The 26,305-nt window shown below is 38.4% G+C and overlaps 1 protein-coding gene and 1 pseudogene across 2 annotated transcripts in view; one reads left to right on the top strand and one right to left on the bottom strand.

Annotated features, from left to right (window-relative positions):
• The window catches only part of PRKCI (protein kinase C iota), a 70,798-nt gene that overhangs the window by 8,897 nt on the left and 35,596 nt on the right, over positions 1–26,305 (top strand). The window contains exons 2-4 of one of the 2 annotated variants that reach the window (XM_061416183.1): positions 1,349–1,404; positions 5,552–5,673; positions 25,296–25,385. In XM_061416183.1, the coding sequence (XP_061272167.1) occupies positions 5,559–5,673; positions 25,296–25,385 (205 nt within the window). In that variant the 5' untranslated portion in view covers positions 1,349–1,404; positions 5,552–5,558. The remainder of the gene's footprint in view (positions 1–1,348; positions 1,405–5,551; positions 5,674–25,295; positions 25,386–26,305) is intronic. The other variant, XM_061416174.1, reaches the window with a different exon arrangement.
• Positions 19,070–19,249, bottom strand: LOC133255442 (U2 spliceosomal RNA; annotated as a pseudogene).

Here is a 26,305-nt window from a genome sequence, read left to right as displayed (position 1 = left end):
GTTGTGTTAATTTCTGCCCTATCATTATGGTTTTGGTTTGCATTTTTCTGATAATTAGTGACGATAAACATTTTTTTCTTAAGCTTGTTGGCCATTTCTATATGCTCTTTGGAGAAGTGTCTGTTCAAGTCCTTTGACTATTTTTAAATTCAGGTTATTATTTTTTTTCTTGTTCTCTGCTTTTATATTTAGTTATTAGTTTTAGATAAGAGTGTTGACTCTCCATTAGGAAAGACATGTTTTTGAATTTATACTTCCTTTTGCTTTCTCACGTCTCGATTTTTCCTGTTAATTTTTACATTGTAAAGGTATATAACATTATTCTGTTCTTTAACTCATATTTTTTAAAGCAGTTTTTTAAAAGCACTTATAATGAATGCTTATGTAAGTGTGATACACTTGAAAAACAAAGAAGTGTGATTAGATGTTTAGAGAAGGAAAAGTAATTTTGTGTCAGTAAAACTTTTCTCTTTAAAGGGTTCCAGTTAACTTTAATTTTGGGGGCTGGTATGTTTTCTCCATCGATTTTATCTCATCTGTTTTCAGTCATCCAGGATTTTTTCATACTTTCTGGTCTGCTGTTGATGCCTTTTTTTGTTTTCTAAGACTTTGATAAACTTGTCATTTCGGTGGGCCCTTAGAATGAAAGGGGCTTCCCTGGTGGCTCAGACAGTAAATAATCTGCCTACAGTGCGGAAGACCTGGGTTCAATCCCTGGGTTGGGAAGATCCCCTGGAGGAGGGGATGGCAAACCACTCCTATATTCTTGCCTGGAGAATTCCATGAAGAGAGAATCCTGGTGGGCCACAGGCCATGGGGTCACAAAGAGTTGGACACGACTGAGAAACTAATACTTTCACTCAGAAAGGATATAGATGTTTGTTCCCTCCACCATATTGAACAATCTGTGTGTTGTATTTAGAAAGCTGGATTATTTTCATCTAATAAAGTTCCACTTTTATTTAAAGTATTATATGAATACATAAAGTTTTAAAAGTTCTTGAACACATTAAGGGTATGTTGAACACATTAAGCTATATGCTAGGTTGGTCTTCCCTGGTGCGTCAGTGGTAAAGAATCCACCTGCCAGAGCAGGAGACTCAGATTCAGTCCCTGGGTTGGGAGAATCCCTTGGAGAAGGAAATGGCAACCAGTCCAGTATTTTTCCCTGGGAAATCCCAGGACTTGCAGGCTGCAGTCCATGGGATCGCAAAAGAGCCAGGCACAGCTTAGCGACTAAAAGACAAACAATATGCTAGGTATTATTCTAAGTATTACAAGTGTGAATTCACTTGACACATTAAATCCTTAAAGTACCATAGGAGATAATATTATTCTCATTTTATAGGTGAGGAAATTGAGCCAACAGAGAAGGCAAATAATTCACTTAAGACCATACAGCTGGTAAGTGATAGAGCCTGGATTCAAACCCAAACATACTGGCTTTAGCGCTCATGTCTTAACCATTATACTATGGCTACCTCGAATATGTCATTCCTCCTTTGTGGAATGCTTTTTATCTTACATTTCCTCGTGGTTTTTTTAGAGTCCAACATACGACACCTCCATTTACTCAACATATATTAATTGAGCATCCATTCTGGCCTGATGTTGTGTTAGATATTGGTGATACAGCGATGAGCAAAACAAAATGCTTACTCTCAGAATTTTACATTTAGTTGGGGGAATGTGTATAATTTGTTTGTGCTGGCCATGTATTTTCACTGAAAAATAAAAAAAAAAAATCAGTTTCATGTACTAAATTGTACAGGCTCCTCTGTCCATGGGGATTTTCCCGGCAAGAATACTGGAGTGGATTGGCATTCCCTCCTCCAGGGGATTTTCCCAACCAGGGCTCAAACCCAGGGATCGAGCATTGCAGGTGGCTTCTTTACTATCTGAGCCACCTGGAAAGCCCATGTACTAAATTAGACTCATTAAATCTCTGAAACAAGGATTATAGTTTTTATTAGCCAGTCTCTTAAAAGTGAGATTGACTTATTGTACCCATTATGCTTTTGTCACAAAATAACATCTGATGGTAGCTATGCTTTGGGTGGATGCTGTTGTGGGAGGTAGTGCTGCAGATGAGCATTCAGGTGGTTTTTCAGGAGTACTTTTGGGGTTGATAGCTATGGAAGATAAGGGGAGGGAAGGAAGCAAGCTTAGGTAGGAAAATATCAAGATGCTGTGAAGTCTCAACAGAAACTTTAGCTCACCCTCTGGGAGTTCTAAAGATGAATTGGCACTTCATAGCTTTTGCAAGTCACATGTAGGACCTTTATACTGAATTGCTCATTAGTTGTGGGCTGACCAGGAACGGGCTTTGACTGTAGATGAGGAGTCAAATCTCTGAAAGAGGCTGAAGATTGGGGATGTCTGGTGGTAGCATTCCCGGCAGCTGGTGTGACAGGTGCTCTGTTGCTAATGGGGAATTCTGCAGGCGGAGTGGAGAGAGGAATGGTCAGATCACAGCATCCACAAGTGTCATTAGGAGATGTGGATTTGAATTAATTTTCTATTTCCTGTAAAACTCTGGCAAATATTCCTTTGTGCTTTTGCTTTTTAAATCTGTAAAACAGGATTAGTTTGACAGTTATTATGAAAATCATATAACCTGTTTGTTCAAACACCTGAAACACACTAAAGAATCTGTATATGTTTATAGGCTAAGGAAACATAAACAGTGGTATTTCCTTGTCAGTTCAGTTCAGTTCAGTTGCTCGGTCATGTCCGACTCTGTGACCCCATGGATTGCAGCACGCCAGGCCTCCCTGTCCATCACCAACTCCCAGAGTTTACTTAGACTCATGTCCATTGAGTCGGTGATGCCATCCAACCATCTTATCCTCTGTCGTCCCCTTCTCCTCGTGCCCCCAATCCCTCCAGCATCAGGGTCTTTTCAAATGAGTCAGTTCTTTGCATCAGGTGGCCAAAGTATTGGAGTTTTCAGCTTCAGCATCAGTCCTTCCAATGAATATTCAGGACTCATCTCCTTTAGGATGGACTGGCTGGATCTCCTTGCAGTCCAAGGGACTCTCAAGAGTCTTCTCCAACACCACAGTTCAAAAGCATCAATTCTTCAGCACTCAGCTTTCTTTATAGTCCAACTCTCACATCCACACCTGACCACTGGAAAAACCATAGCCTTGACTAGGTGGATCTGTGTTGCCAAAATAATGTCTCTGCTTTTTAATATGCTGTCTAGGTTGGTCATAACTTTCCTTCCAAGGAGTAAGCGTCTTTTAATTTCATGGCTGCAGTCACCATCTGCATTGATTTTGGAGCACAAAAGCATAAAGTCTGCCACTGTTTCCACTGTTTCCCCATCTATTTGCCATGAAGTGATGGGATCGGATGCCATGATCTTAGTTTTCTGAATGTTGAGCTTTAAGCCAACTTTTTCACTCTCCTCTTTCACTTTCATCAAGAGGCTCTTTAGTTCCTCTTCACTTTCTGCCATAAGGGTGGTGTCATCTGCATATCTGAGGTTATTGATATTTCTCCTGGCAATCTTCTACATTCAGTTAAGGAATATTTGAGTCCCTATTGTGTACATAAAATAGTTACATGAATGTAGTAAAGAGTCAAGAATTTTTTATCTTCCAGTTTATAATTTAGCTAAGGATGTGTGTATATAATTAATTTAATAACAAAAAATGGAGCATAAGATACAGGTTGGGCAGGTTTAGAAGTGTAGACCATTGGGGCTATGAGGTTAAAAAAGTTTTAATGGAAGTTGATGTTGAAGAAAAAAAGATGATGTTGAAGAAAAATTTCCACCTCCCTCCTTAAACTGAGGAAGTGACAGGATTAAAACTTAGATCATCAAAGTCTTACATATAGGGATTGTGAGTACAGATGTCTATAATAGAGTGTTTGTGCTGGAAATGGTGGGATCACGTTAAGAATAGAAAGTGGAACCAGCTTATCTAGAGTATTAAATACTACAAAGAGAGCTGAAATTACAGATTTAGGAGATACTTACATAGAGTTAATAGATAAAACACTAAAAGTGAATTAGGTTTCAGAAAGAGAAAGACAGAGAAGGAATATGAGAGAAGGAGTGAAGAATGTCTTATGATTGAAGACAGAAGGAGACTTAATAAGTGTTCAGAATGGTAGAAAGGGAGACAGGGAAGCAGACTGTTACGAAAGCCAAGGCGAGAGAGTTCTAAAAGACAGGGGCATGAAACCATGATATGCTTAGGAAGAGGCTCGTTTTCAAGAAAAGGCCATTCACTTTCCATGTGTGGCTCTCTGCTAAGCTTCTGTAGAGTCTCTGAAGACTGGAGTTTTAACTTTTTTTTGCAGATGACTAACAATTTTAACACCTTACTTCTTACTCCACATTCTGTATTCCAACTACCCATGTCAGTTCACACAGTCCCTAACGCATTTCCTTCCTTTCTTCAACAACTACTTATTGAATACCTGTTCTGTGCTAGACATTGTGTTGGCCACTAGGAATATAATGAACAAAATTCCTGCTTTCATCAAGCTTACATTTGTAGCTGGGGTAGATGGTGGACTCTAAACACTGGTTTATCTGTCCAGTGGTAGAAGAGGTAGGTCAGAGGGGCAGCAAGGGCCAGTTCCTACAGGGCCTTGTAGACCCTGCTGGGGACTTTGGTTTCCCTTTACTTTTGGGAAAGGCATTTGGAGAGTTTAAAGCAAAGGAAAGATGTGAACAACGTTAATTTTGTAAAACCCTTATGACAGAGCCTGGCACATGGAGATCGCTATATATTTGTTTAATTAGTCATTGGGTCTATTTGACTTTCCCTGAAAAGGATGACTGTGGCTGGCTACTCTGTGGGGATCAGATCACAGGGAGTCTTCTCATGGTTCCTTGGAGGAACACCCAGGCTTTTGTTCTAAAACATTTTGTTGTGTTTTTGAGTCTTGTAGTAAATAGCTGCTCAGTGGATTTATTTAAGTGTTATGATTTATCTAACAGTAATGTGAAAATAAATGCATATTTATGTCTATTCCTTTGTTTTTGGGGTGTCTACCTTATAATATGAATTATATTTTAAAGTCGATTTTGGGAATTGGATTGCTAATCTGGGTGGTTAGTCTGTGGAAGTTAAGGCTGAAGAAGAGGACGTGACAGATCCTTATTAAATTTTTGAAGGGCCATCTCTTTGATGAAGATAGACTTCTAGGGAAGGGGAGATTAGCGATTAGAGATTGTAAGATATTTCAGTTAAGTATAATCCAGAAGCCGACCAATAATAGAGCTACTTGTCTTTGGAGTATAGTACTCACAAAAGAGTGAGCTTCTGATAACTAGCATTAAAACAAAAGTGGACCTCCTATTTGTTAAAGCAGGTAGGGTGGGCTTCTTGAATGAGGAGGGGAGATTAAGATTTCTCACAAAACCACTGTTTTTATTTTTAAGCATTATTAAGTATTGGTGTTTTATTTTTTACAGAGATAGTTTACTGGAAGTGACACGTGTTGATGCCCACACAGAATCTCTGAAGTCCATCAAAACATCAGGCATTATTAGTCACTCTCTAACTTAAAACTCCTTTTTCTTTTTCAGGGATATCATGATAACACATTTTGAACCTTCAATATCCTTCGAGGGTCTTTGTAATGAGGTTCGAGACATGTGTTCTTTTGACAACGAACAACTTTTCACCATGAAATGGATAGATGAGGAAGGTGAGTGGCAAAGAGAGGGCTGCCTGTGTGAGCATTTGATTTCAGATGCCATTCTGTTGTCTGTTTTTAAAGTGTAGTAAAAATTCTAATTAATATAAGGAGGGAAAGGTATGTTAGAAATTTGATGCCATTCTTATTTTCCCTCAAGCGTTTAAAAGAGTACCAGAGAGGCGCTTCCCTGGTGGCTCAGTGATAAAGAATCCGAGTGCCAATGGAGGAGACACAGGTTCTATTCCCAGTCCTGGAAGATCCCCCATGCCACAGAGCAACTAAGCCTGTTTACCCCAACTATTTGAGCCTGTGCTTTAGTGCCCATGAGCTGTAATTGCTGAAGCCCACATACCCTAGAGCCTGTGCTCAGCAACAGGAGAAGCCACTGCAATGAGAAGCCATCACACTACAACCAGAGAGTATAGCCCCTACTTGCTGCAACTAAAGAAAAGCTGGCACAGTAACATAGACTCAGCACAGCCAAAATTAATTAATTAATTGAAAAAGTGATTGTGACGACCATTATTTCAAAGGTGGTGGCAGAAATTTATTTTTTTAATGTTATTTGGGTGTGCAGAGTCTTAGTTGGGGCACGTGGCATCTTTAGTTGCTGCTTGCGATCTCTTGGGTGCAGCATGTGGGGTGTAGCTCCCTGAGCAGGGATCAAACTTGGGCCCCCTGCACTGGGAGCTGAGTCTTAACCACGGGACCACCGGGAAAGTCCTAGAAACTTAATTCTTTAATGACTTGTACACAGAAAGCATTTATTTTGTATCTGTGTGCTGAGAACGGATATTTTTTATCCTCAAACTCCACAGGGAGATGGACTTAACAAAAAACAAGTGTGACAGTCAACCCTGAATGCATAGGAGTCTCAGAATAAGAAAGAAACCGCATTCACATATGCCTGAAATATCTGCAAAGTTTGAACTAAACCTCTAACAGAGTAAAAGCTTTTGAAGGGGAGTAGGTAAGGGGAGAACCAGAAAGAAATAGAGAAAAAGGAAAGTATAAGATATAAAAAGGCATGAAGGTATGAAGAACATGGTATGTGGGGAAGGGCAATAATTCACTAAGTTGAAAGAATGGGGAGGCCTCCTCCTCTTGGTCCCATTGTTGAACCTGAGTTGGAAGAGGCAAGTCTGATCTCAAAGTGAAAGTGAAAACGTTAGTCACACTTAGTCATGTCTGACTCTGCGACCTCATGGACTGTAGCCTGCCAGGATCCTCTGTGCATGGGATTCTCCAGGCAAGAATAGTGGAGTGAGTTGCCATTCCCTTCTCCGAGGGATCTTCCCGATCCGGGGATCGAAGCTGGGTCTCCTGCATTGCAGGTGGATTCTTTACCATTTGAGCCACCAGGGAACAGAGGTAAAACCACTACCAGATCACCCCCAGCTGGCCACCACCAGAAGGAGGGGGGCCATGATCCAGAGGAACCAGCACAGTTGAGAACTCTGCTCTGAAACTACAGACGACATTTTAAGAGAACATTCTGAGAAATGGGGCACACTGACAGATCGAGCAGTGATGAGAGACGCCCAGACAAAACATTCTAGGACTTTTAGTCTTATGACTTACTCAAGTGTTGAAGAGGTGGACGTGGCAATGAGTGCAGAACCACACGAAGTTGCTGGGTGTTTGGTGAAACCAGGGAGCTGTTTCTGGAGGATTCTGTAAAGCCTAATGCTCTTTTGAAAGCAAAGAAAATTTTTGTTGATGGTATTAAAGAAGATACAGAAGAATATGAGCAACTGCTTTGAAAAGTATGGCAAGATTGAAACTATAGAAGTTAAGGAAGACAGGTAGAGTGGAGAAAAGAGAGGATTTGCTTTTGTAACTTTTAAAAAATATTTATTTACTTACTTATTTGACTGCGTCGGGCCTGAGTTGCTGCATGGGGGATCTTTCATTGCGGTGCACAGACTCTGGTTGAGGCGTGTGAGCTTGGTAGTTGCAGGGTGTGGGCTTAGTTGCTTCTCGGCATGTGGGATCTTAGTTCCCTGACCAGGGATCAAACCTGCATCTCCTGTGTTGCAAGGTGGATTCTTAACCACTGGACCACCAGGGAAGTCCCTGCTTTTGTAACTTTTGATGATCATGACACAGTTGATAAAACTGGTGTTCAGAAATACCACTCTATTAATGGATGAGCTGTGACATGAAAAAGGCCCTTCCTAGACAAGAAACGCAATCTGTGGATCACAGAGAGGTTGTGAAGGTGGATGTGGCAACTTTGTGGGTTGTGGTAGAAACTTTGGAGGTGGTAGAGTGTTTTTATATTTAATGTGTTAACCAGAAGCCATGGAGGCCTAATTACACTAATGCTCCTTTTTAAAATATAGCTCCCCCTGCCAGCAAATAATTAAAATACTACTCAATTGCTATTCAGATCAGATGCTGATTATTCATAAGGGCTATTATTGCTGCCCCAAAAGGGCTTTTTAAAAATTGAGATTTTATGTTAATTTACTTTAAAAAAATGACTGCTGAGGGAGAGATGCTTAAGATAAAGCTAGTTTCTAAATAATTTTTTAAATCAGTTAATTTTCAAAATTAAGGATGGGGAGTGCTAAGGAACTTGGGCTAGATCCTTGCTACTTGAAGTACAGTCTGTGGTACTTAGTAGAAAAGGGGGCTCTCCAGCCCCATCACTGAATCAGAATCTACATTTTAACAGGATCTACAGGTGAGCTGCATGAATATTACAGTTTGAGAAGCATAGGACTAGATCCCAGAAGGCTTTGCAAACCACATTAGCCTTTATTTTACATGATGGAATGTCACTGAAGTATAGTTGAAAGATGCCTGAATATGCTAGTTTTGTGTAATGGTTCTCAATTAATTGTAATACGCATGGAATTTGATCTTAAGGAATGGCATTTTAATTCAATATTTGGGGCTGGCTATTTCTGTATTCACTAATATGAAGAGCCCTGAAAAGATATTTTTCTAGCTTCAAGCTATGGATAAACTGAAGCCCATTCTCACTTTTTAAGACATTTTTTAAAGTTTCTCTAAAGTAATCCATGTTTACTGTTTGGGGGGGAAAAGTAGTAGAGATGATTATGAAATTTAAAAAATCTTCTGTTTACCCTTTATCCTCTCTCTTCCCTCACCAGTCCTGGTCCTAAGGGAAGAAACCACAGCTTAGTGTATATCATTCTAGATATATCCTATGCATATATAAATATTCTTATTTCTATATATCACTAATAAACAGCTTATTTCACATAAAAAGAAATATATGCAAGCCAGTGAACTTTGATAATGAGTATTGGACATTGTTTCATTTCAGTATGCATCCCTTTATATCATTATCTTTTTTATAACCCTGTGAAATATTCCATATTGTAGATATTTCATGATTTATTTAATCTTTGATTGATGGACATTGGACTGTTTCGAGATTTTGGCTACTATATAATAAACATTTTTATATGTAAATTTCTTCTGTTGTATGGGACTCTCTCAGTAGTAAATGCACACGGTATGCACATTGTAGATTTTGGTAGCTAGTGACAGTTTGCTGTCTAAGAAAGTTAAACCAGTTTAAGGCACAACTACATTGAATGAGAACATCCCTTCACTCTTGCCTTCACCAGCCTCAGGTATTATGTCTTTAACATTTGGGCTCCAAAATCACGGCAGATGGTGACTGCAGCCATGAAATAAAAAGACGCTTGCTCCTTGGAAAGTTATGACCAACCTAGATAGCATATTCAAAAGCAGAGACATTACTTTGCCAACAAAGGTCCATCTAGTCAAGGCTATGGTTTTTCCAGTGGTCATGTATGGATGTGAGAGTTGGAGTATAAAGAAAGCTGAGGGCCAAAGAATGAATGCTTTTGAACTGTGGTGTTGGGGAAGAGTCTTGAGAGTCCCTTGGACTGCAAGGAGATCCAACCAGTCCATCCTAAAGGAGATCAGTCCTGGGTGTTCATTGGAAGGACTGATGTTGAAGCTGAAACTCTAATACTTTGGGCCACCTGATGTGAAGAACTGACTCATTTGAAAAGACCCTGATGCTGGGAAAGATTGAAGGAGGGAGGAGAAGGGGACGACAGAAGATGAGATGGTTGGATGGCATCATCAACTCAATAGACATGAATTTGAGCAAGCTCCGGGAGTTGGTGATGGACAGGGAAGCCTGGTGTGCTGCAGTCCATGGAGTCACAAAGAGTGGGACATAACCACGCGACTGAACTGAACGTTTTTTAAATCTAATAAGTGAAATGCTAGCTTTGTATTTTATATTTTGTACTATTTAAGAGTAAGACTGAGTTTTCTCATCTATTCAACTACTTTTTGACCTTCTCTATCTAAAGGTTTGTTTAAATATTGTTAATTATAAATGATGTGGATATTTCATAATATGTCTTCAGCCTGAAAATGAAACTATATAATTTAGCACAGTGCATAGAATATAGCTAGCATAGAGAATTCCCTGGGGGTCCAGTGGTTAGGACTTGGCGCTTTCATTGCATGGCCTGGATTCAATTCCTGGTCAGGGAACTGTGATCACCTCAGCCATACAGCATGGCCAAGAAAAGAGGAAAAGCAAAAGAAAAATATAGTTAGTATCAATATACTGTTTCTTACCCAAGGCAGTGTTATTTTAGTCCTGTTTTGATCATTTCTTTTTATTTATTCGCCATGTAGTGCTTTTGCATTCAGTGATTTTCAAACTGTAGTGCATATAGAAGTCACTATATAATGTGGGTTTTTTGTTTTTTTAAAAGACGTATATTTATTTTATCTATTTATTTTGGCCATGCTGCACAGCTTGTGGGATCTTAATTCCCCAACCAGGGATTGAACTAGGGCCCTCAGCAATGAACGCAGGGAGTCCTAACCACCGGACCACTGAGGAATTCCCTAGATAATGCGTTTTCTTTAAAAGAAATTGGTTTTAGGACTTCCCTGGCAGTCCAGTGCTTAAGAATCCAAGCTTCCACTGCAGGGGACACAGGTTCAATCCCTGGTCAGAGAACTAGGATCCAGCATGCCAGGTGATGTGCCCCAAAAAATAAATAAAAATACAAATAAATGAATGAAATTGGTTTAGAGCCATCCATTTTAAATTGTCTTGGTACCTTTATACTTTGTTTCGTCTTTGCCTGGAGAGTTCTCTTCCAAGATTGTCACATGGTTGTCTCTTTCTTGTCATTCAGGTCTTAATTCAGATGTCATGTTCTTCAAGAACCCCTGTTTTTCTTCTGAACCCGTATTCACTTTGTATCTTGTTTGTGTAGACTATAAGCTCCATGAAAGCAGAGATCCTGGCTTTTCTGTGGAGTTCCAGTGTCTAGAGCAGTACTCAGTAATCAGTTCAGTTTAGTTCAGTCACTCAGTCATGTCCGACTCTTTGCAACCCCATGGACTGCAGCACACCAGGCCTCCCTGTCCATCACCAACTCCCGGAGTTTACTCAAACTCATGTCCATTGAGTCAGTGATGCCATCCAACCATCTTATCCTCTGTCGTCCCCTTCTCCTCCCCCCCTTCAATTTTTCCCAGCATCAGGATCTTTTCAGATGAGTCAGTTCTGCACATCAGGTAGCCAAAGTATTGGAAAGTATTTTCCAAAGTATTTTCAGCTTCAGCATCAGTCCTTCCAATGAATATTCAGGACTGATTTCCTTTAGGATGGACTGGTTGGATCTCCTTGCAGTCCAAGGGATTCTCAAGAGTCTTCTCCAACACCACAGTTCAAAAGCATCAATTCTTCGGTGCTCAGTTTTCTTTATAGTCCAACTCTCACATCCATACATGACTACTGGAGAAACCATACACTTGACTAGACAGACCTTTGTTGGCAAAGTAATGTCTCTGCTTTTTAATATGCAATCTAGGTTGGTCATAACTTTCCTTCCAAGGAGTAAGCGTCTTTTAATTTCATGGCTGCAATTACCATCTGCAGTGACTTTGGAGACCCCCAAAATAAAGTCTCTCACTATTTATAGCATGCTGAAAGAGTATTTGTAAATTGTACAAAGGGTGGTAGCAAGCCTTTCCAGGGTTAGTTTTATATAACTTATTAGAGATTTAAGCATTGGGAGTTGCAGTGTATTCTGCTTTTTCTTAACCTAATAGTGTATTTTAATTAAAGGAGTCACATAGTAAATTAAATTAGTTCTCTGATGAAACAGCCTTATTCTTTTATAGTATAACTCATAGTTCTTTCTCCCTAAATAGTTATTAAGTGCCCTAATTTTCCAGGGAAATCTATAAAACCTTATAAAGCCTTTGCCTCATTCAAATAAAAGGTTAAACTTTTCATTAAGGTCTGTTGATTCCCCTATGATCCTTCTTACCCTGGTTAATTCTGATACCTGTCTTTTCTTAATTTAGGCCTACAGAGCCAGTGGTAATTATTCTTAAGTTCCTTGCAATTAGTTTTCAGTTGTAATTTTTCCCCTTTATTTTTAATCATGTAGGTATTAGGGCATTCTTACATGGAGAAAAAATTTTCTCTAGGATCAGTGGAAGACAAGACTATAATTTGATTTCTCTGGTTTATGAGAGACATTGTTCTAGAAACTAAACGTTTGATTGTGGGATTTTATATCAGAGCAAATAAGGATCACACGCTTACTTCATTTCTTTAAACAGACTTGTGACAGCTGCTTTTTTTCTTTGTGTTCAAAGCCAGTTTTACTGATTTGTTTTGATGTGCATGTAGAAAAGCTGGTTTGCTTAATCTAACTAAATATTTTAGAATGAATAGTAGTTTTGTAATAGTCATATCCTGGTTCTCATATGCAGTGAGAGTGTGGGACAGGAAGTAATAAATGTGGCTTTTAGTTCCTTATGTGTGTGACTGTTTTTCCTTAAGGATGTACTTTATTGCCTTTTTTTGTTTTTTTGGTGGCACGGCCCAGCTTGCGGATCTCAGTTCCCTGATCAGAAACTGAACCCGGATCCATGGCAGTGAAACCCCAGGTCTTTACCACTGGACTGCCAGGGAATTCCCAAGGATGTACTTTAAAAATATTACAACCTAATATTAAGTATTCTCTAAATTTCTAGTTCTATAAATTCTAATTTATTCAGGGTCTGATTACCTGATTTAAATTTAACGGTGTCACTTCTCTTTTACTGGAAACTAGTTAACTCCTGTCACTAGCTTTTGGGTATTCTGTTTCTTATTAAAGTTTTTATTGAGAGTAATGCATGCTTTTTTAACAAAAATATTGACTTATTTGAAGAAAAAAGTATCTCTGGGGATTTTCAGATCTCCAAAAATAGCCGCTATGAACAAATCAATGTCTCTTTTTCTGAGAATATACAACTCGAATGGATAGGGTAACAATTTTTTTCTATCTTACAAATAGACTAATATTATACAAACTGTTATTTCTTTTTAAAAAATTATGTACTTATTTGGCTGTGCCAAGTCTTACTTGTAGCTCTCAGGATCTTTGATCTTCATTGTAGCATGTGGGATTTTTAGTTGCGGCATGTGAACTCTTAATTATGGCATATGGGATCTAGTTCCCTGACCAGGGATCGATCCCAGGCCCCTTGCATTGCAAGTACAGACTCTTAGCCACTGGACCACCAGGGAAGTTCCCTATAAGCTGTTATTTAACCTGCTTTTCACTTAGCATCTTATAAGTGTACCATCTCTTTTCATATAAGTGCAAATAATATATCTTATTCCTCGTAAAGCCTGTATATATAGTATTATATAATAATCCTATTTTGATGAATATTTGGATTGTTTGCAGTTTAATTGTCAAAAATTTTGATGCAGTAAATACCTTTGTGCCTGTATTTTTGGAACACTTATACTATATTATCTGTAAAGCCCCTAAAATGAAATGTGTCCTTGATGATAAATTGACCTCCAAAGGGGTAAATATTGTACCCCTTGTTATAGTTTCACCAGTAGCATTTGTGAACTTCTTTTCCTCACACCCTGTAAAAGACTATGTGAGGGAAAAAGCTGAAATGTAATTGATTTGCAAAGAGTGGGAGAAGGTGTTTTTTGGATATAGTTCTTCAATTCACATCCTGTTGGCTTCAATAGGTGAGATTCACGGAAACTTAAAATGAGAATAATTGTTCTTTGACAAAAGAGTATGGAGTATTTCTGAATTCTGGATTAAACATCTTGCATTATAAAATCTGGTATATTCACAGAGAGAAAATAGAGTGCCAGAGTTTAACAGAACCACACTGAGTATGGGAAGAAACATATTTCTCTTATGTGATATTTTCCAAACATCTCTAGTCTGGTGTAATTTTAGCTGATATGTTAAGAACTAAAATAGTAAATCATTCTTCATACTTATTCTTTATCAGAAAAAAACGGTGAGTGAAAACGTTTTGACTGAATGTATATTCAGTGTAACTTCAGTTATTTAGATAGCAGTATTGTGATTCCAAACCTGAAAATTAAAAAATGAAAATCAATATAAATAAGTAAAAATATCCAAGTACCTCTGAGCAGACCTTGTTTTGTAACTGGTATTTTTCCTTCTGCTTGGAGGACTTCCTGTACTGGAGAACATTTCTGTATTGGAGGTTTACTGGTAATGAATTCTTTTAGCTTTTCCATACCTTTGTTTCTTCTTTAAAAATTTCTTCATTGAGGTATAATTAAAATACAATAAACTGTACATATTCTAAGCATACTGTTTGATGAATTTTGTCACCACGGAAACCATCATGGGAAGCAAGGTAGAGAACATGTCTGTTATCTCCAAATGTTCCTTGTGCTCTGCAATTCCTCACTCCTACTCCTCCATTCCAGGCAACTAATGATACTAATGATCTGCTTTCTGTTCCTATAGATTAGTTTCCATTTTCTAGGGTTTTATAGGGACAGAATCATACAACATGTGCCTCTTTTTTTGAGAGCAGGTGTCTGGCTTCTTTCACTCAGCATGATTATTGATTCATGTGTTGTATGTGTCAGTAACTCATTTCTTTTTATTGCCGAGTGGTATTCCAACATGTGGATGTACCACAATTTGTTTTTCTATTCATCTATTGATGGACACTGAGGTTGTCTCTAGTTTGGGGCTATTATAAATAATAGTTTATAATAAGCTATTTATAAATAAAAGTGTTGTGGCAGTCACATACAAGTCTTTGAATGGATATATGTTTCCTTTTCTCTTGGGTAAATACTTAAAAGTGGAATGGCTGGATCATATGGTAGTTTTATATGCTTTTGTAAAAATAAAATAGGAAAAGAAAAATTTGAAAATTTAGTGAGGTAAGGTGCTACATTCCAGGCATGTTCTCAGGCAGATGGTTTCTGGAAAGGGGTTTATATGGGAGTTGAGGAAAAGGATGCCTTTAATAAACTGTCTAGCATGGTAGTCCCTGGAAAGCCTTCCTGTGCTCACAGGGGTAGAGGATCCCATGAGAAGACAGCTAACTTTAAGAAATCCCGAGCAGTTCTCTCAGCTCTGGCGTCTGCCCCAGCTCCATGCTCCAGACATTGTGCCTGGTAAATTCTGGCTGCTACTGTTTATATACCAGGCTGTGGTGCTGCCTGAGAGGCAAAAGGATCAGGCTGGGACCCGCCTCAGAGAAACCCCTTGGAGTGGTGGAGTGGAGATGTGTTGAGAGTTGAACAAGGAAGGACATAGGAGCCCAGTAGGGCACCAGGGCTCCCAGACATGCTCTGCTCTCTGAGAGCATGTGTCCTTCTTGTTGGCATCCCCATCTCCAATTGCATTGTCTTCCTTCCCTCTGTAAGAGGCAGCTACTATCATAGGACAAGTTTATAGTCTAAGCTGTTTTCTTACTCCTATCCCGCCATCCCCAAGCAACCACTAATCTTTCATTATTTCTCTCTCTCTCTCTCTATATATATATATATATGACAAAGTATAGTGCTTTTATGTACTTTCGTTTTTAAATTTAATTTTATTTTATTTTTCTTGACCAGGCTGCACACTTTGAATGATCTTGGTTTCTTGACCAAGCATTGAACCTGGCCCCCACCCTCCTAACCCTCCACCCCTGGCAGTGAAAGTGCTGAGCCTTAACTACTGGACTGCCAGGGAATTCCCTTTATAGGCTTTTAAATTCGTATCAGTGGTGTTATTCAGCATGTATTTTGAAACTCTCCTCCCCCTCTTTTTTTCCTAGGCCTTATGGCTTGAGGTCTATTCTAGTATATTCCTTTTTTTTTTTAATTGTGCCAAACTGTATATAATATAAAATTTTGCCATTTGACCTTTTTAAAGTGTACAGTTCAGTGACATTTAAGCACATTCAGAATGTCATGCAACCATTCTCACTACTCACTTCCAGAACTTTTTAATCATCACAAACAAAACCTCTATACACATCAAGCAATTACTCTCCTCCTCCAGTTCCTGGTAATGGCCTCTCTTATACTTCCTCTCTCTATGAATTTGCCTTTTCCAATGAGTCAACTCTTTGCATGAGGTGGCCAAAGTACTGGAGTTTCAGCTTTAGCATCATTCCTTCCAAAGAAATCCCAGGGCTGATCTCCTTCAGGATGGACTGGTTGGATCTCCTTGCAGTCCAAGGGACTCTCAAGAGTCTTCTCCAACACCACAGTTCAAAAGCAGCAATTCTTTGGTGCTCAGCCTTCTTCACAGTCCAACTCTCACATCCATACATGACCACAGGAAAAACCATAGCCTTGACTAGACAAACCTTTGTTGGCAAACTAATGTCTCTGCTTTTCAATATGCTGTCTAGGTTGGTCATAACTTTCCTTCCAAGGAGTAAGCATCTTTTAATTTCATGGCTGCAGTCACCATCTGTAGTGATTTTGGAGCCTAGAAAAATACAGTCTGACACTGTTTCCACTGTTTCCCCATCTATTTCCCATGAAGTGGTGGGACCGGATGCCATGATCTTCGTTTTCTGAATGTTGAGCTTTAAGCCAACTTTTTCACTCTCCACTTTCACTTTCATCAAGAGGCTTTTGAGTTCCTCTTCACTTTCTGCCATAAGGGTGGTGTCATCTGCATATCTAAGGTTATTGATATTTCTCCCAGCAATCTTGATTCCAGTTTGTGTTTCTTCCAGTCCAGCGTTTTTCATGATGTACTCTGCATGTAAGTTAAATAAACAGGGTGACAATATACAGCCTTGACGTACTCCTTTTCCTATTTGGAACCAGTCTGTTGTTTCATGTCCAGTTCTAACTGTTGCTTCCTGACCTGCATACAAATTTCTCAAGAGGCAGATCAGGTGGTCTGGTATTCCCATCGCTTTCAGAATTTTCCACAGTTTATTGTGATCCACACAGTCAAAGGCTTTGGCATAGTCAATAAAGCAGAAATAGATGCTTTTCTGGAACTCTCTTGCTTTTTCCATGATCCAGCGGATGTTGGCAATTTGATCTCTGGTTCCTCTGCCTTTTCTAAAACCAGCTTGAACATCAGGAAGTTCACGGTTCACATATTGCTGAAGCCTGGCTTGGAGAATTTTGAGCCTTACTTTACTAGCGTGTGAGATGAGTGCAATTGTGTGGTAGTTTGGGCATTCTTTGGCATTGCCTTTCTTTGGAATGGGAATGAAAACTGACCTTTTCCAGTTCTGTGGCCACTGCTGAGTTTTCCAAATTTGCTGGCATATTGAGTGCAGCACTTTCACAGCATCATCTTTCAGGATTTGGAATAGTTCAACTGGAATTCCATCAGCTCCACTAGCTTTGTTCGTAGTGATGCTTTCTAAGGCCCACTGGACTTCACATTCCAGGATGTCTGGCTCTAGGTCAGTGATCACACCATTGTGATTATCTGGGTCATGAAGATCTTTTTTGTACAGTTCTTCTGTGTATCTTGCCATCTCTTCTTAATATCTTCTGCTTCTGTTAGGTCCATACCATTTCTGTCCTTTATCGAGCTCATCTTTGCATGAAATGTTCCTTATCTCTCTCTGATTTTCCTGAAGAGATCCCTAGTCTTTCCCATTCTGTTGTTTTCCTCTATTTCTTTGCATTGATCACTGAAGAAGGCTTTCTTATCTCTTCTTGCTATTCTTTGGAACTCTGCATTCAGATGCTTGTATCTTTCCTTTTCTCCTTTGCTTTTCGCTTCTCTTCTTTTCACAGCTATTTGTAAGGCCTCCCCAGACAGCCATTTTGCTTTTTTGCATTTCTTTTCCAGGGGAATGGTCTTGATCCCTGTCTCCTGTACAGTGTCACGAACCTCATTCCATAGTTCATCAGGCACTCTATCAGATCTAGGCCCTTAAATCTATTTCTCACTTCCACTGTATAATCATAAGGGATTTGATTTAGGTCATACTGCTGGGAGGGATTGGGAGCAGGAGGAGAAGGGGACGACAGAGGATGAGATGGCTGGATGGCATCGCTGACTCGATGGACGTGAGTCTGAGTGAACTCCGGGAGTTGGTGATGGACAGGGAGGCCTGGCGTGCTGCGATTCATGGGGTCGCAAAGAGTCAGACACGACTGAGCGACTGATCTGATATGATCTGATGTGATGAATTTGCCTTTCTGTCTCAACAAATTTCTCTATGAATTTGCCTCTAGATCACCTTTGTTTTAAAAATAATTTTGCTGGGTAAATTGTAGGTTGATAATCTTTTTCCACTCAGTACACTGTTTCGTACGCTTGCATTGTTTCTGATGCAGAATCTGCTGTTATCTTTACCTGTGTTTCTCTGTATGTAATGTATCTCTTTGACTGCTTTTAAGATTTTTCTTTTTATTGCTGGATGAAGGAATTTGATAATTATAGGCCTTAGTTTAGTTTTCTTTATGTTTCTTGTCTCGTACACATTTTGTATAGTTGATCTACTTGGATCCATGGATTTATAGTTTTCATCAAATTTGGAAAAATTTTGGCCAGATTCCTCTTTCAGGGACTCCACTTACATGTATAGTAGGCTTCTTCAACTTGTCATAAAGCTCACTGATGCTCTGTTCTTTTTTTTTTTTTCCTTTTTCTATCTTTTTTTCTGCATTTCATTTTGTATAGTTCTGTTGCTGTGTTTTCAAGTTCACCAGTCTTTTCTCCTGTGATATCTAATCTGCCACTTATTCCCTCTAAAGCATATTTCATATCAGACATTGTAGCATTATTTCTAGACATTAAATTTGGGTGTTTTAAAAATATCTTCCATGTGTACTTATCATGCTTTGCTTCTGAACCTTTCAGATATAATAACTTTTAATGTCCTTGTCTTCAAGTTCTTTTATTGGTGTCAGTTTGGGGTCACTTTCAATTGACCTTTCTCCTGTTATGGGTCATATTTTCCTGCTTCTTCACATGTGTGGTTTTAGTTTATCAGATTCTGGACATTGTGACTTTTGCCTTATTGGATGTTGAATATGTTTGTGTTTATATGAAAGTTTCTGATTTTTGTTCTGAGATGCATTTAAGTTACTTGGAAATAGCTGATCCTTCATTGCTTGATTTCCAATATCTTGAACCACTTTTTTGTCATTAATTTTTTTTTTTCAACACGTGGAGTGGATGGAGCAAGCTCCTATTCCAACTCCCTGCTCCAAAAATCCATTTAATATATTGTCCTTGGATAGAGGACGTATCAGATATTAAACTGATAAGAACAGATACTACACTTGATCTTAGCCAAAAGCCCGAGAAGCGATTTTGTCATTAATTTTGTCTAATTTTTCTTTTGTTTTAGGTAGAGGGTTAAATCCAGTTCTTTTTAGTTTATCTACTCCAGAAGTGGAAGTTGAGGGTGTGTAGCTTGATAGGAGAGTACATACTTCTGGAACCACTGATTTCCACCTCCCAGAAAAAGGAAGCAAGAAACCAGAAATCTATTTATATCTGTGACTGGGCCTAATAGTGAAAGGATGACCACCTAAATACCATAGTATTCTTGGAAAATTTTTGCAAGTCTTCATTTTAAGCAGTGTAGCCATTTAGAGTAGGGAGTGCCCTGACTTTCATAAGTGGCATACAGTGTCTTGAACCCAGTATTCAGAAGCGAGGGGTGAGGGGGAGAGTGGTAACATCTTGGTGGGAACAGCGAGTGAATCTGTAAATCTATGTCAGGCTCCAAGATCAAGAACAGTGTGGTGGTGCTATCTCAGGCAATATTAAAGGTTGCCAGCTTTGGTTTTAGGCTATGTTGGTTCTTTCCGATGTGTGGCACTGAATTCAGCCATATGCTAAAATATCTAATATAGCTAGTGTTATATTCCTGTGTCATGTTCTATACCTCTTGAAGTTATCTCATAAATAATTGAATCTTGCATATTTACCAAACACTTTGAGTTTCCCTGATCTAATTTCTTTGTTTTTATAGGTGAAAAGGATATGTAGATGCACTGAAAAAAGAGCAGGCCTGCTGACTAATATATAGATTTTATTACACTGAAATTCATTAAATCAAGCTGATCTCACTCTAGGTATTTGCCTGTTTTAGGATATGAATTTGACTTTAGTAACTGAGTGGGCCTTGGAAAATAGCTTTCTGTCTCATCTTTGTTTCATGATGACTATGCATGGAATGTTTTACTTCTGAGTTACATGTCCTGCTTTATCAGGCATTAAGCAACTGGCCTGAAAAGGTAATACCTGAACCAAAAACATTTAATCCAATAAAAACAAAGTAGATTTGAGTATACACAGTGTCAGTGACTAACACTTACTTTCACACTTCCTTGTGGTTATTCAAAAGCATCCATCACTAGGTACATACTGAAAGCAGGTACTTGACCTGACTTAGATTTCAACCAACAGCAAGCAGATATTGGCATAGCAAGAAAACTGTCTAGCAGAAGGGAAAGACTGACTTTTAAAAATATGGTTATTTTACCTTTAAAAATGATTAATTCAACTCATGACTTTTAATCAAGGTGCATTAATAAAAGCCACACCTATAATGAACTAAGCATTCTATGAGTCACTTTTAATATAAGATCTTTAGTTTTCCCATTGTCCTTGCAATACAGGTAATAGCCCTTGTTTTAACATAGGAGAAAATGAAAGCTTAAAGAAGTAATTTTGCTGAAATCATGCAAGAATGACGGGATTTGGAGTCTGGGAGAGAATCTGTGTGTGAAGCACTGTAGGACATGTCTTTGGGGGATTTTTGATGCTTTTTAAAGACCTTTCATAAGGACTCAGGCATTTCCTAGGAACATAATTTATTGTATATGATTTATCTCAGTTCCCTCCTGGAAAATTAGAAATGAAGCATTAATTATGTTTCAGATTCATTCTGTTTCTGAATTCTTTGACTATTTCATTATTTGGAATTAATTTAGTCAACTGGTTTTTCATTTTTTTAAAACTGGCTTATTTGTCTAACTGGAAGAATAATTTGCATACTTACTGAAATGTGAAGTTTTCTTACTCTCTTTTACATTGCTTTTCTATTTTTTAAACTTTGACCTGCACTTAAATATACTTCTGTAGAAGCAAGTTATTTCTTTAAACCTATATTTAAAATGGAATATAATTATATGACTTTCAGTTTCATGTGTATGGCAAATTAGGAGAAATTTAAATAACTGAGAAAGTGAGTCTGTATAAAAGAATTACTTTAGTTCTTTGAGACAAGTGAAAACAAACTTTGCTTTTGGACTGGAATATTAAATTGTTATTGGATTCACTTTTATAAAAATGCTACACTAAATTTTTTTAACAGCTTTATTTAGAAATAATTTATCATTTAAAATGTACAATTCAGTGTTTTTTACTGTATTTGTGCAGAAAGTTGTGCAGCCATCACCACAATCAATTTTATAACATTTTAATCACTCAAATAAGAAACTCCATGCTCATGAGCAGTTACTGTCTTTCCCAAGCTGCTTCCCCTAGAATTCCCAGACCTAGATAACCACGAATCTACTTCTTGTTTCTACAGATTTGCCTAATCTAGACATGATATATAAAGTATCAATACCTTATCCTTTTTTAATGACTGATTAATAGTTCATTGTATGGATACCACATTTTATTTATCCATTCATCAATTGGTCGACATTTGGGTTATTTCCATTCTTTGGCTATTATGAGTAATGCTGCTATTAATATTTGGTTACAACTTTCTGTGTGGACATATGTTTTCATATCTCTTGGATATACATCTAGGAGTGGAATTGCTGTGTCATATGGTAACTGTGTTCAAGTTTTTGAGGAACTATCAACTGTTTTCCAAAGCAGCAGTACCAGTTTACATTCCTACTGGCAGTGGATAAGGATTCCAGTTTCTCTGCATCCTCACCAACACAGATGAACCTTGAAAACATTCCAAGCAAAAATATCTAGATATAAAAGACCACATATTTTGTGATTCCACTGATACGAAGTGTCCAGAGAAGGCAAAACTATAGAGACTGAAAGTAATCAGTCACTGGTTGCCTAGGTCTGACAGCTGGAGGAGAGGTTGGGGGGAAATGGGGAGTGATTACTATTTAATTGGAAGTGGGTTTTTTTGAGGTGGGGTTAGGGTTAGTGTTATGATTGTTTGGATATTTTATAGTGAGTTTTTGTCAGTTTTTATGGGTTTATAGTGATATTATGAATATATTAAGAAAATTTTATCTAGAATTATAGGGATTTGCTCAGAATGATATGGTGAAGGGGAATAAGTGAGTGAGTATTGCTGGTGGAACAGGATTTTGTAATACATTTGAAAATTTCCAAACTAAAAAGTTAAAAGAAGAGTTGGTAAACCAGGAGAATGGTGTTTTAGAAACCCAGACACAGAGTTTCTATAATGATCAGTGGGTAACTTTGTTAGATGGTATAGAGAGGTCAACGAGAGTAAAGACAAAACGTGCCATTGATTTCCGCAGCTGCTTTAATGACCTTAGATACGGCCGTTTTAGTAGCGTTTGGACTAAAACCTGACAGCAAAATTGGGAGAAATGCTTGGAAGATAGGAACATAGAGAAAGCAAGGTGGGTCACTCTTGATGGTAAGAAATGTTATTACTAGTAAATCTAAAAGATTATAAACCTTTAATTTAAAAAATATAAAAGTATGAAGTCAAAATTCAAAGACCCTGCCCTGCTTCTGTTGCTTTTCACTCACTGCTTCCAGCTCAGTTTGCAGTTTTCTCTTGAGACTACATTGTGGCTGCAGAATGAATGGCGGCCTGGGCGGGAGAGAAATTTTTGAGGAGACTCAAACCTGCCTTTGCCTGAGAAGAGCTAGTGGAAGGAAAGAAAAAATAACAGTGAGACTGGGGAGGACTAGTGGAATAACTGCTAGAAAAGATAAAAGGAAGGAGGGATTCAGTGGCCAAGTTGGAGAAAAGAACAGGGGCACTCGTTTCTTTGAGTCAGAAGGGAAGGAGATCACGTCATTTTTCTCTCTCAAGTAGTAGACCGGTCCCTGCTGTGAGTGACTGAGGTTTGGACCGGGTTGATGGCATCTCTTGGTGTAACCACAAGAATGAGCAAAAGAATGGCAGCGTGCAGGACCCAGGTCAGGCCCCACCTATATTCAAAATGACTTTTTCATTGAGGAATGCCATGATACAGGGGGATGATTCAGTTCATTGGCGGTTGACTAAGGGAGCTGTTTCTTTCTTCCCCTCTCTGTGTGTAAGTTTACTAAACTGTGCATTTATATTTAAAAGCCAGCTTTTTCACTCTCCTCTTTCACTTTCATTAAGAGGCTCTTTAGTTCCTCTTCCCTTTCCGCCATAAGGGTGGTGTCATTTGCATATCTGAGGTTATTGATATTACTCCCAGCAATCTTGATTCCAGTCTTGTAATTCATTATGCATGATGATACAGCATTATGCATGATGTACTCTGCATATAAGTTAAATAAGCAGAGTGACCATATACATCCTTCACGTACTCCTTTCCCAGTCTGGAACCAGTCCGTTGTTCCATGTCCGGTTCTAACTGTTGCTTCTTGACCTGCATACAGATTCCTCAGGAGGCAGGTAAGGTGGTCTTGTTTTCCCATCTCTTTAAGAATTTTCCACAGTTTGCTGTGACCCACACAGTCAAAGGCTTTGGCGTAGTCAATAAAGCAGAAGTAGATGTTTTTCTGGAACTCTCTTGTTTTTTTGATGATTCAACAGATGTTGGCAGTCTGATCTCTGGTTCCTCTGCCTTTTCTAAATCCAGCTGGAACATCTGGAAGTTCATGGTTCATGTACTGTTGAAGCCTCGCTTGCAGAATTTTCAGCATTATTCTGCTAGCATGTGAGATGAGTGCAATTGTGTGGTAGTTTGAACATTCAATGGCATTGCCTTTCTTTGGGATTGAAATGAAAACTGATTTTTTTCCAGTCCTATGACCACTGCTGTTTTCCAAATTTGCTGGCATATTGAGTGCAGCACTTTTAACAGCATTATCTTTTAGGATTTGAAATAGCTCAGCTGGAATTCCATCACCTCCACTAGCTTTGTTTGTGGTGATGCTCCCTAAGGCCCACCTGACTTCACGTTCTGGGATGTCTGGCTCTAGGTGATTGATAACACCAGTGAAAAAACTTGCTTAAAACTCAACATTCAAAAAACAAAGATCATGGCATCCAGTCCCATCACTTCATGGCAAATAGATGGGGAAACAATGGAAACAGTGACAGACTTTTTTCTGGTCTCCAAAATTACTGCAGATGCTGACTGCAGCCATGAAATTAAAAGACGCCTCCTCCTTTGAAGAAGAGTTATGACAAACCTAGACAGTATATTAAAAAGCAGAGACATTACTTTGCTGACAAAGGTCCGTCTAGTCAAACCTGTGGTTTTTCCAGTAGTCATGTATGGATGTGAGAGTTGGACTATAAAGAAAGCTGAGCGCCAAAGAATTGATGCTTTTGAACTGTGATGTTGGAGAGGACTCTTGAGAGTCCCTTGGACCTCAAGGAGATGAAACCAGTCAATTCTGAAGGATATCAGTCCTGAATATTCACTGGAAGGACTAATGCTGAAGCTGAAACTCCAATACTTTGGCCACCTTATGTGAAGAACTGACTCATTGGAAAAAACCAATGCTGGAGAAGATTGAAGGCAGGAGGAGAAGGGGATGACAGAGGATGAGATGGTTGGATGGCATCATCAACTCAATGGACATGAGTTTGAGCCAGCTCCAGGAGTTGGTGAAGGACAGGGAAGCCTGGCGTGCTGCAGTCCATAGGATCACAAAGAGTCGGACACAACTGAGCAACTGAACTGAACTGACGTTTAAAAGCAATCAAGCAGGAACGCTCTTCAGTCCAGAGTACTTTAATAGTTGTTCTTCCTTTCTGTGAGCCTCTTGAGAATGCTCTCAAGTAAAAGATAAATTTGACAAAATGACTAGAGACCTCATGTGTCGATAGAATCATTTTCACTTCCTCTTTTAAAGAAACAAGTAAATTATCCCTGGCCATTAATCATATTGCAGTGACAATCTAAAATGTGATTAGGGTAGATTCGATTTGCTATATTTTGAATATAAATATTGTTAAGAATTAAATGGTTATATATATATAAAGTTTGTATCTATGAGCCTCATTTAATATTTTGTAGAAATTGGAGTGGAAGTTACATTACCTGCTTCAGAGAATAGAATTATCTAAATAAATATCTAAACAGTTGTCCTTGTTAAATATTTCTCTGTGTGTATGTAATTGTTTCTCCTCAAGATTTTATGTAGTAGAAATTATTTACTAATCACATTTAGAGGATTTAAAATATGAGCTTTACTTTTCCTTTTTATATTTTTTAGGAGACCCGTGTACAGTATCATCTCAGTTGGAGTTAGAAGAAGCCTTTAGGCTTTATGAACTAAACAAGGATTCTGAACTGTTGATTCATGGTAAGGAGTAGTCATTTCTTACTCTTCCTATAATCTTGGGAAATTTCTTATTTGCGTATGCCTTCCTGGATATTAAACTGTGATCATATCAGTGTTGCACAGCAAAATTTTAGAATACAATTTAAGAATCAAGTGCCCAGCAGAACCTAAGTCATCTTCTTGCAGTTTTGTAATGTATTCAAATAATAATTTCCAGAAGTAAGATGTCTTAAATGTTCTTTCTTTTGTTTAAGGGTTAACCGTGAAACTGTTTACGTAGTTACCATACACTTTAATGTGTTAAAGGTCAACAAGCCTCAGAGGTGGGCAGGGGTATAGAAAGAGAGGCTGAAACTCAGCCGTCACGTAACTGGTACACTGTAGACCTGGGTTGTATATCCAGATATTTTCATCCCAAACCTGTTCTTTTCATTCTGCCATCCTGCCCCTCAAATTTTTTATGTCATGTAGAACCCACTTAATATGATTAATATAATTGTAATACATTAGCAGTATTTCATATAACATTTTTGGGAGCCTTAGGAGACCAAACCTAAGGAACTCTTTAAAACTTGAAACAAACACACATCTCCCTTCAGTGTAATGACTCATTTCATTACCTTGTTGTCATTCCTTTGTACTTTCCTTTACAGTGTGTTTTCTTAAAAAACAAGTTTGATTTTTGTCTTCCTTAGGAATTTGACATAGTAACTCCCAAAGTTTTTACACTCTAATTTATTGAGATCCTGGAAGAACTTTAGAAGTCATTCTTTGATCGTCTCTTTCTAGAATAAAACTACAGTGGATGTTTAAAGAAATTATGGATCCATAGTCTTGAGCAGTTTAAGTGTTGTTGCTTTTTATGCTGTATCACGATCTGTTTTCAGAAGTTAGCTTACATTTCAACTTTTAAAAATATTTCAGAAACTGTGCTTCCCATA

This window comes from Bos javanicus, chromosome 1 (assembly GCF_032452875.1).
Source record: "Bos javanicus breed banteng chromosome 1, ARS-OSU_banteng_1.0, whole genome shotgun sequence".
Taxonomy (NCBI): domain Eukaryota; kingdom Metazoa; phylum Chordata; class Mammalia; order Artiodactyla; family Bovidae; genus Bos; species Bos javanicus.
This window is presented reverse-complemented; position numbering and strand designations above follow the sequence as displayed.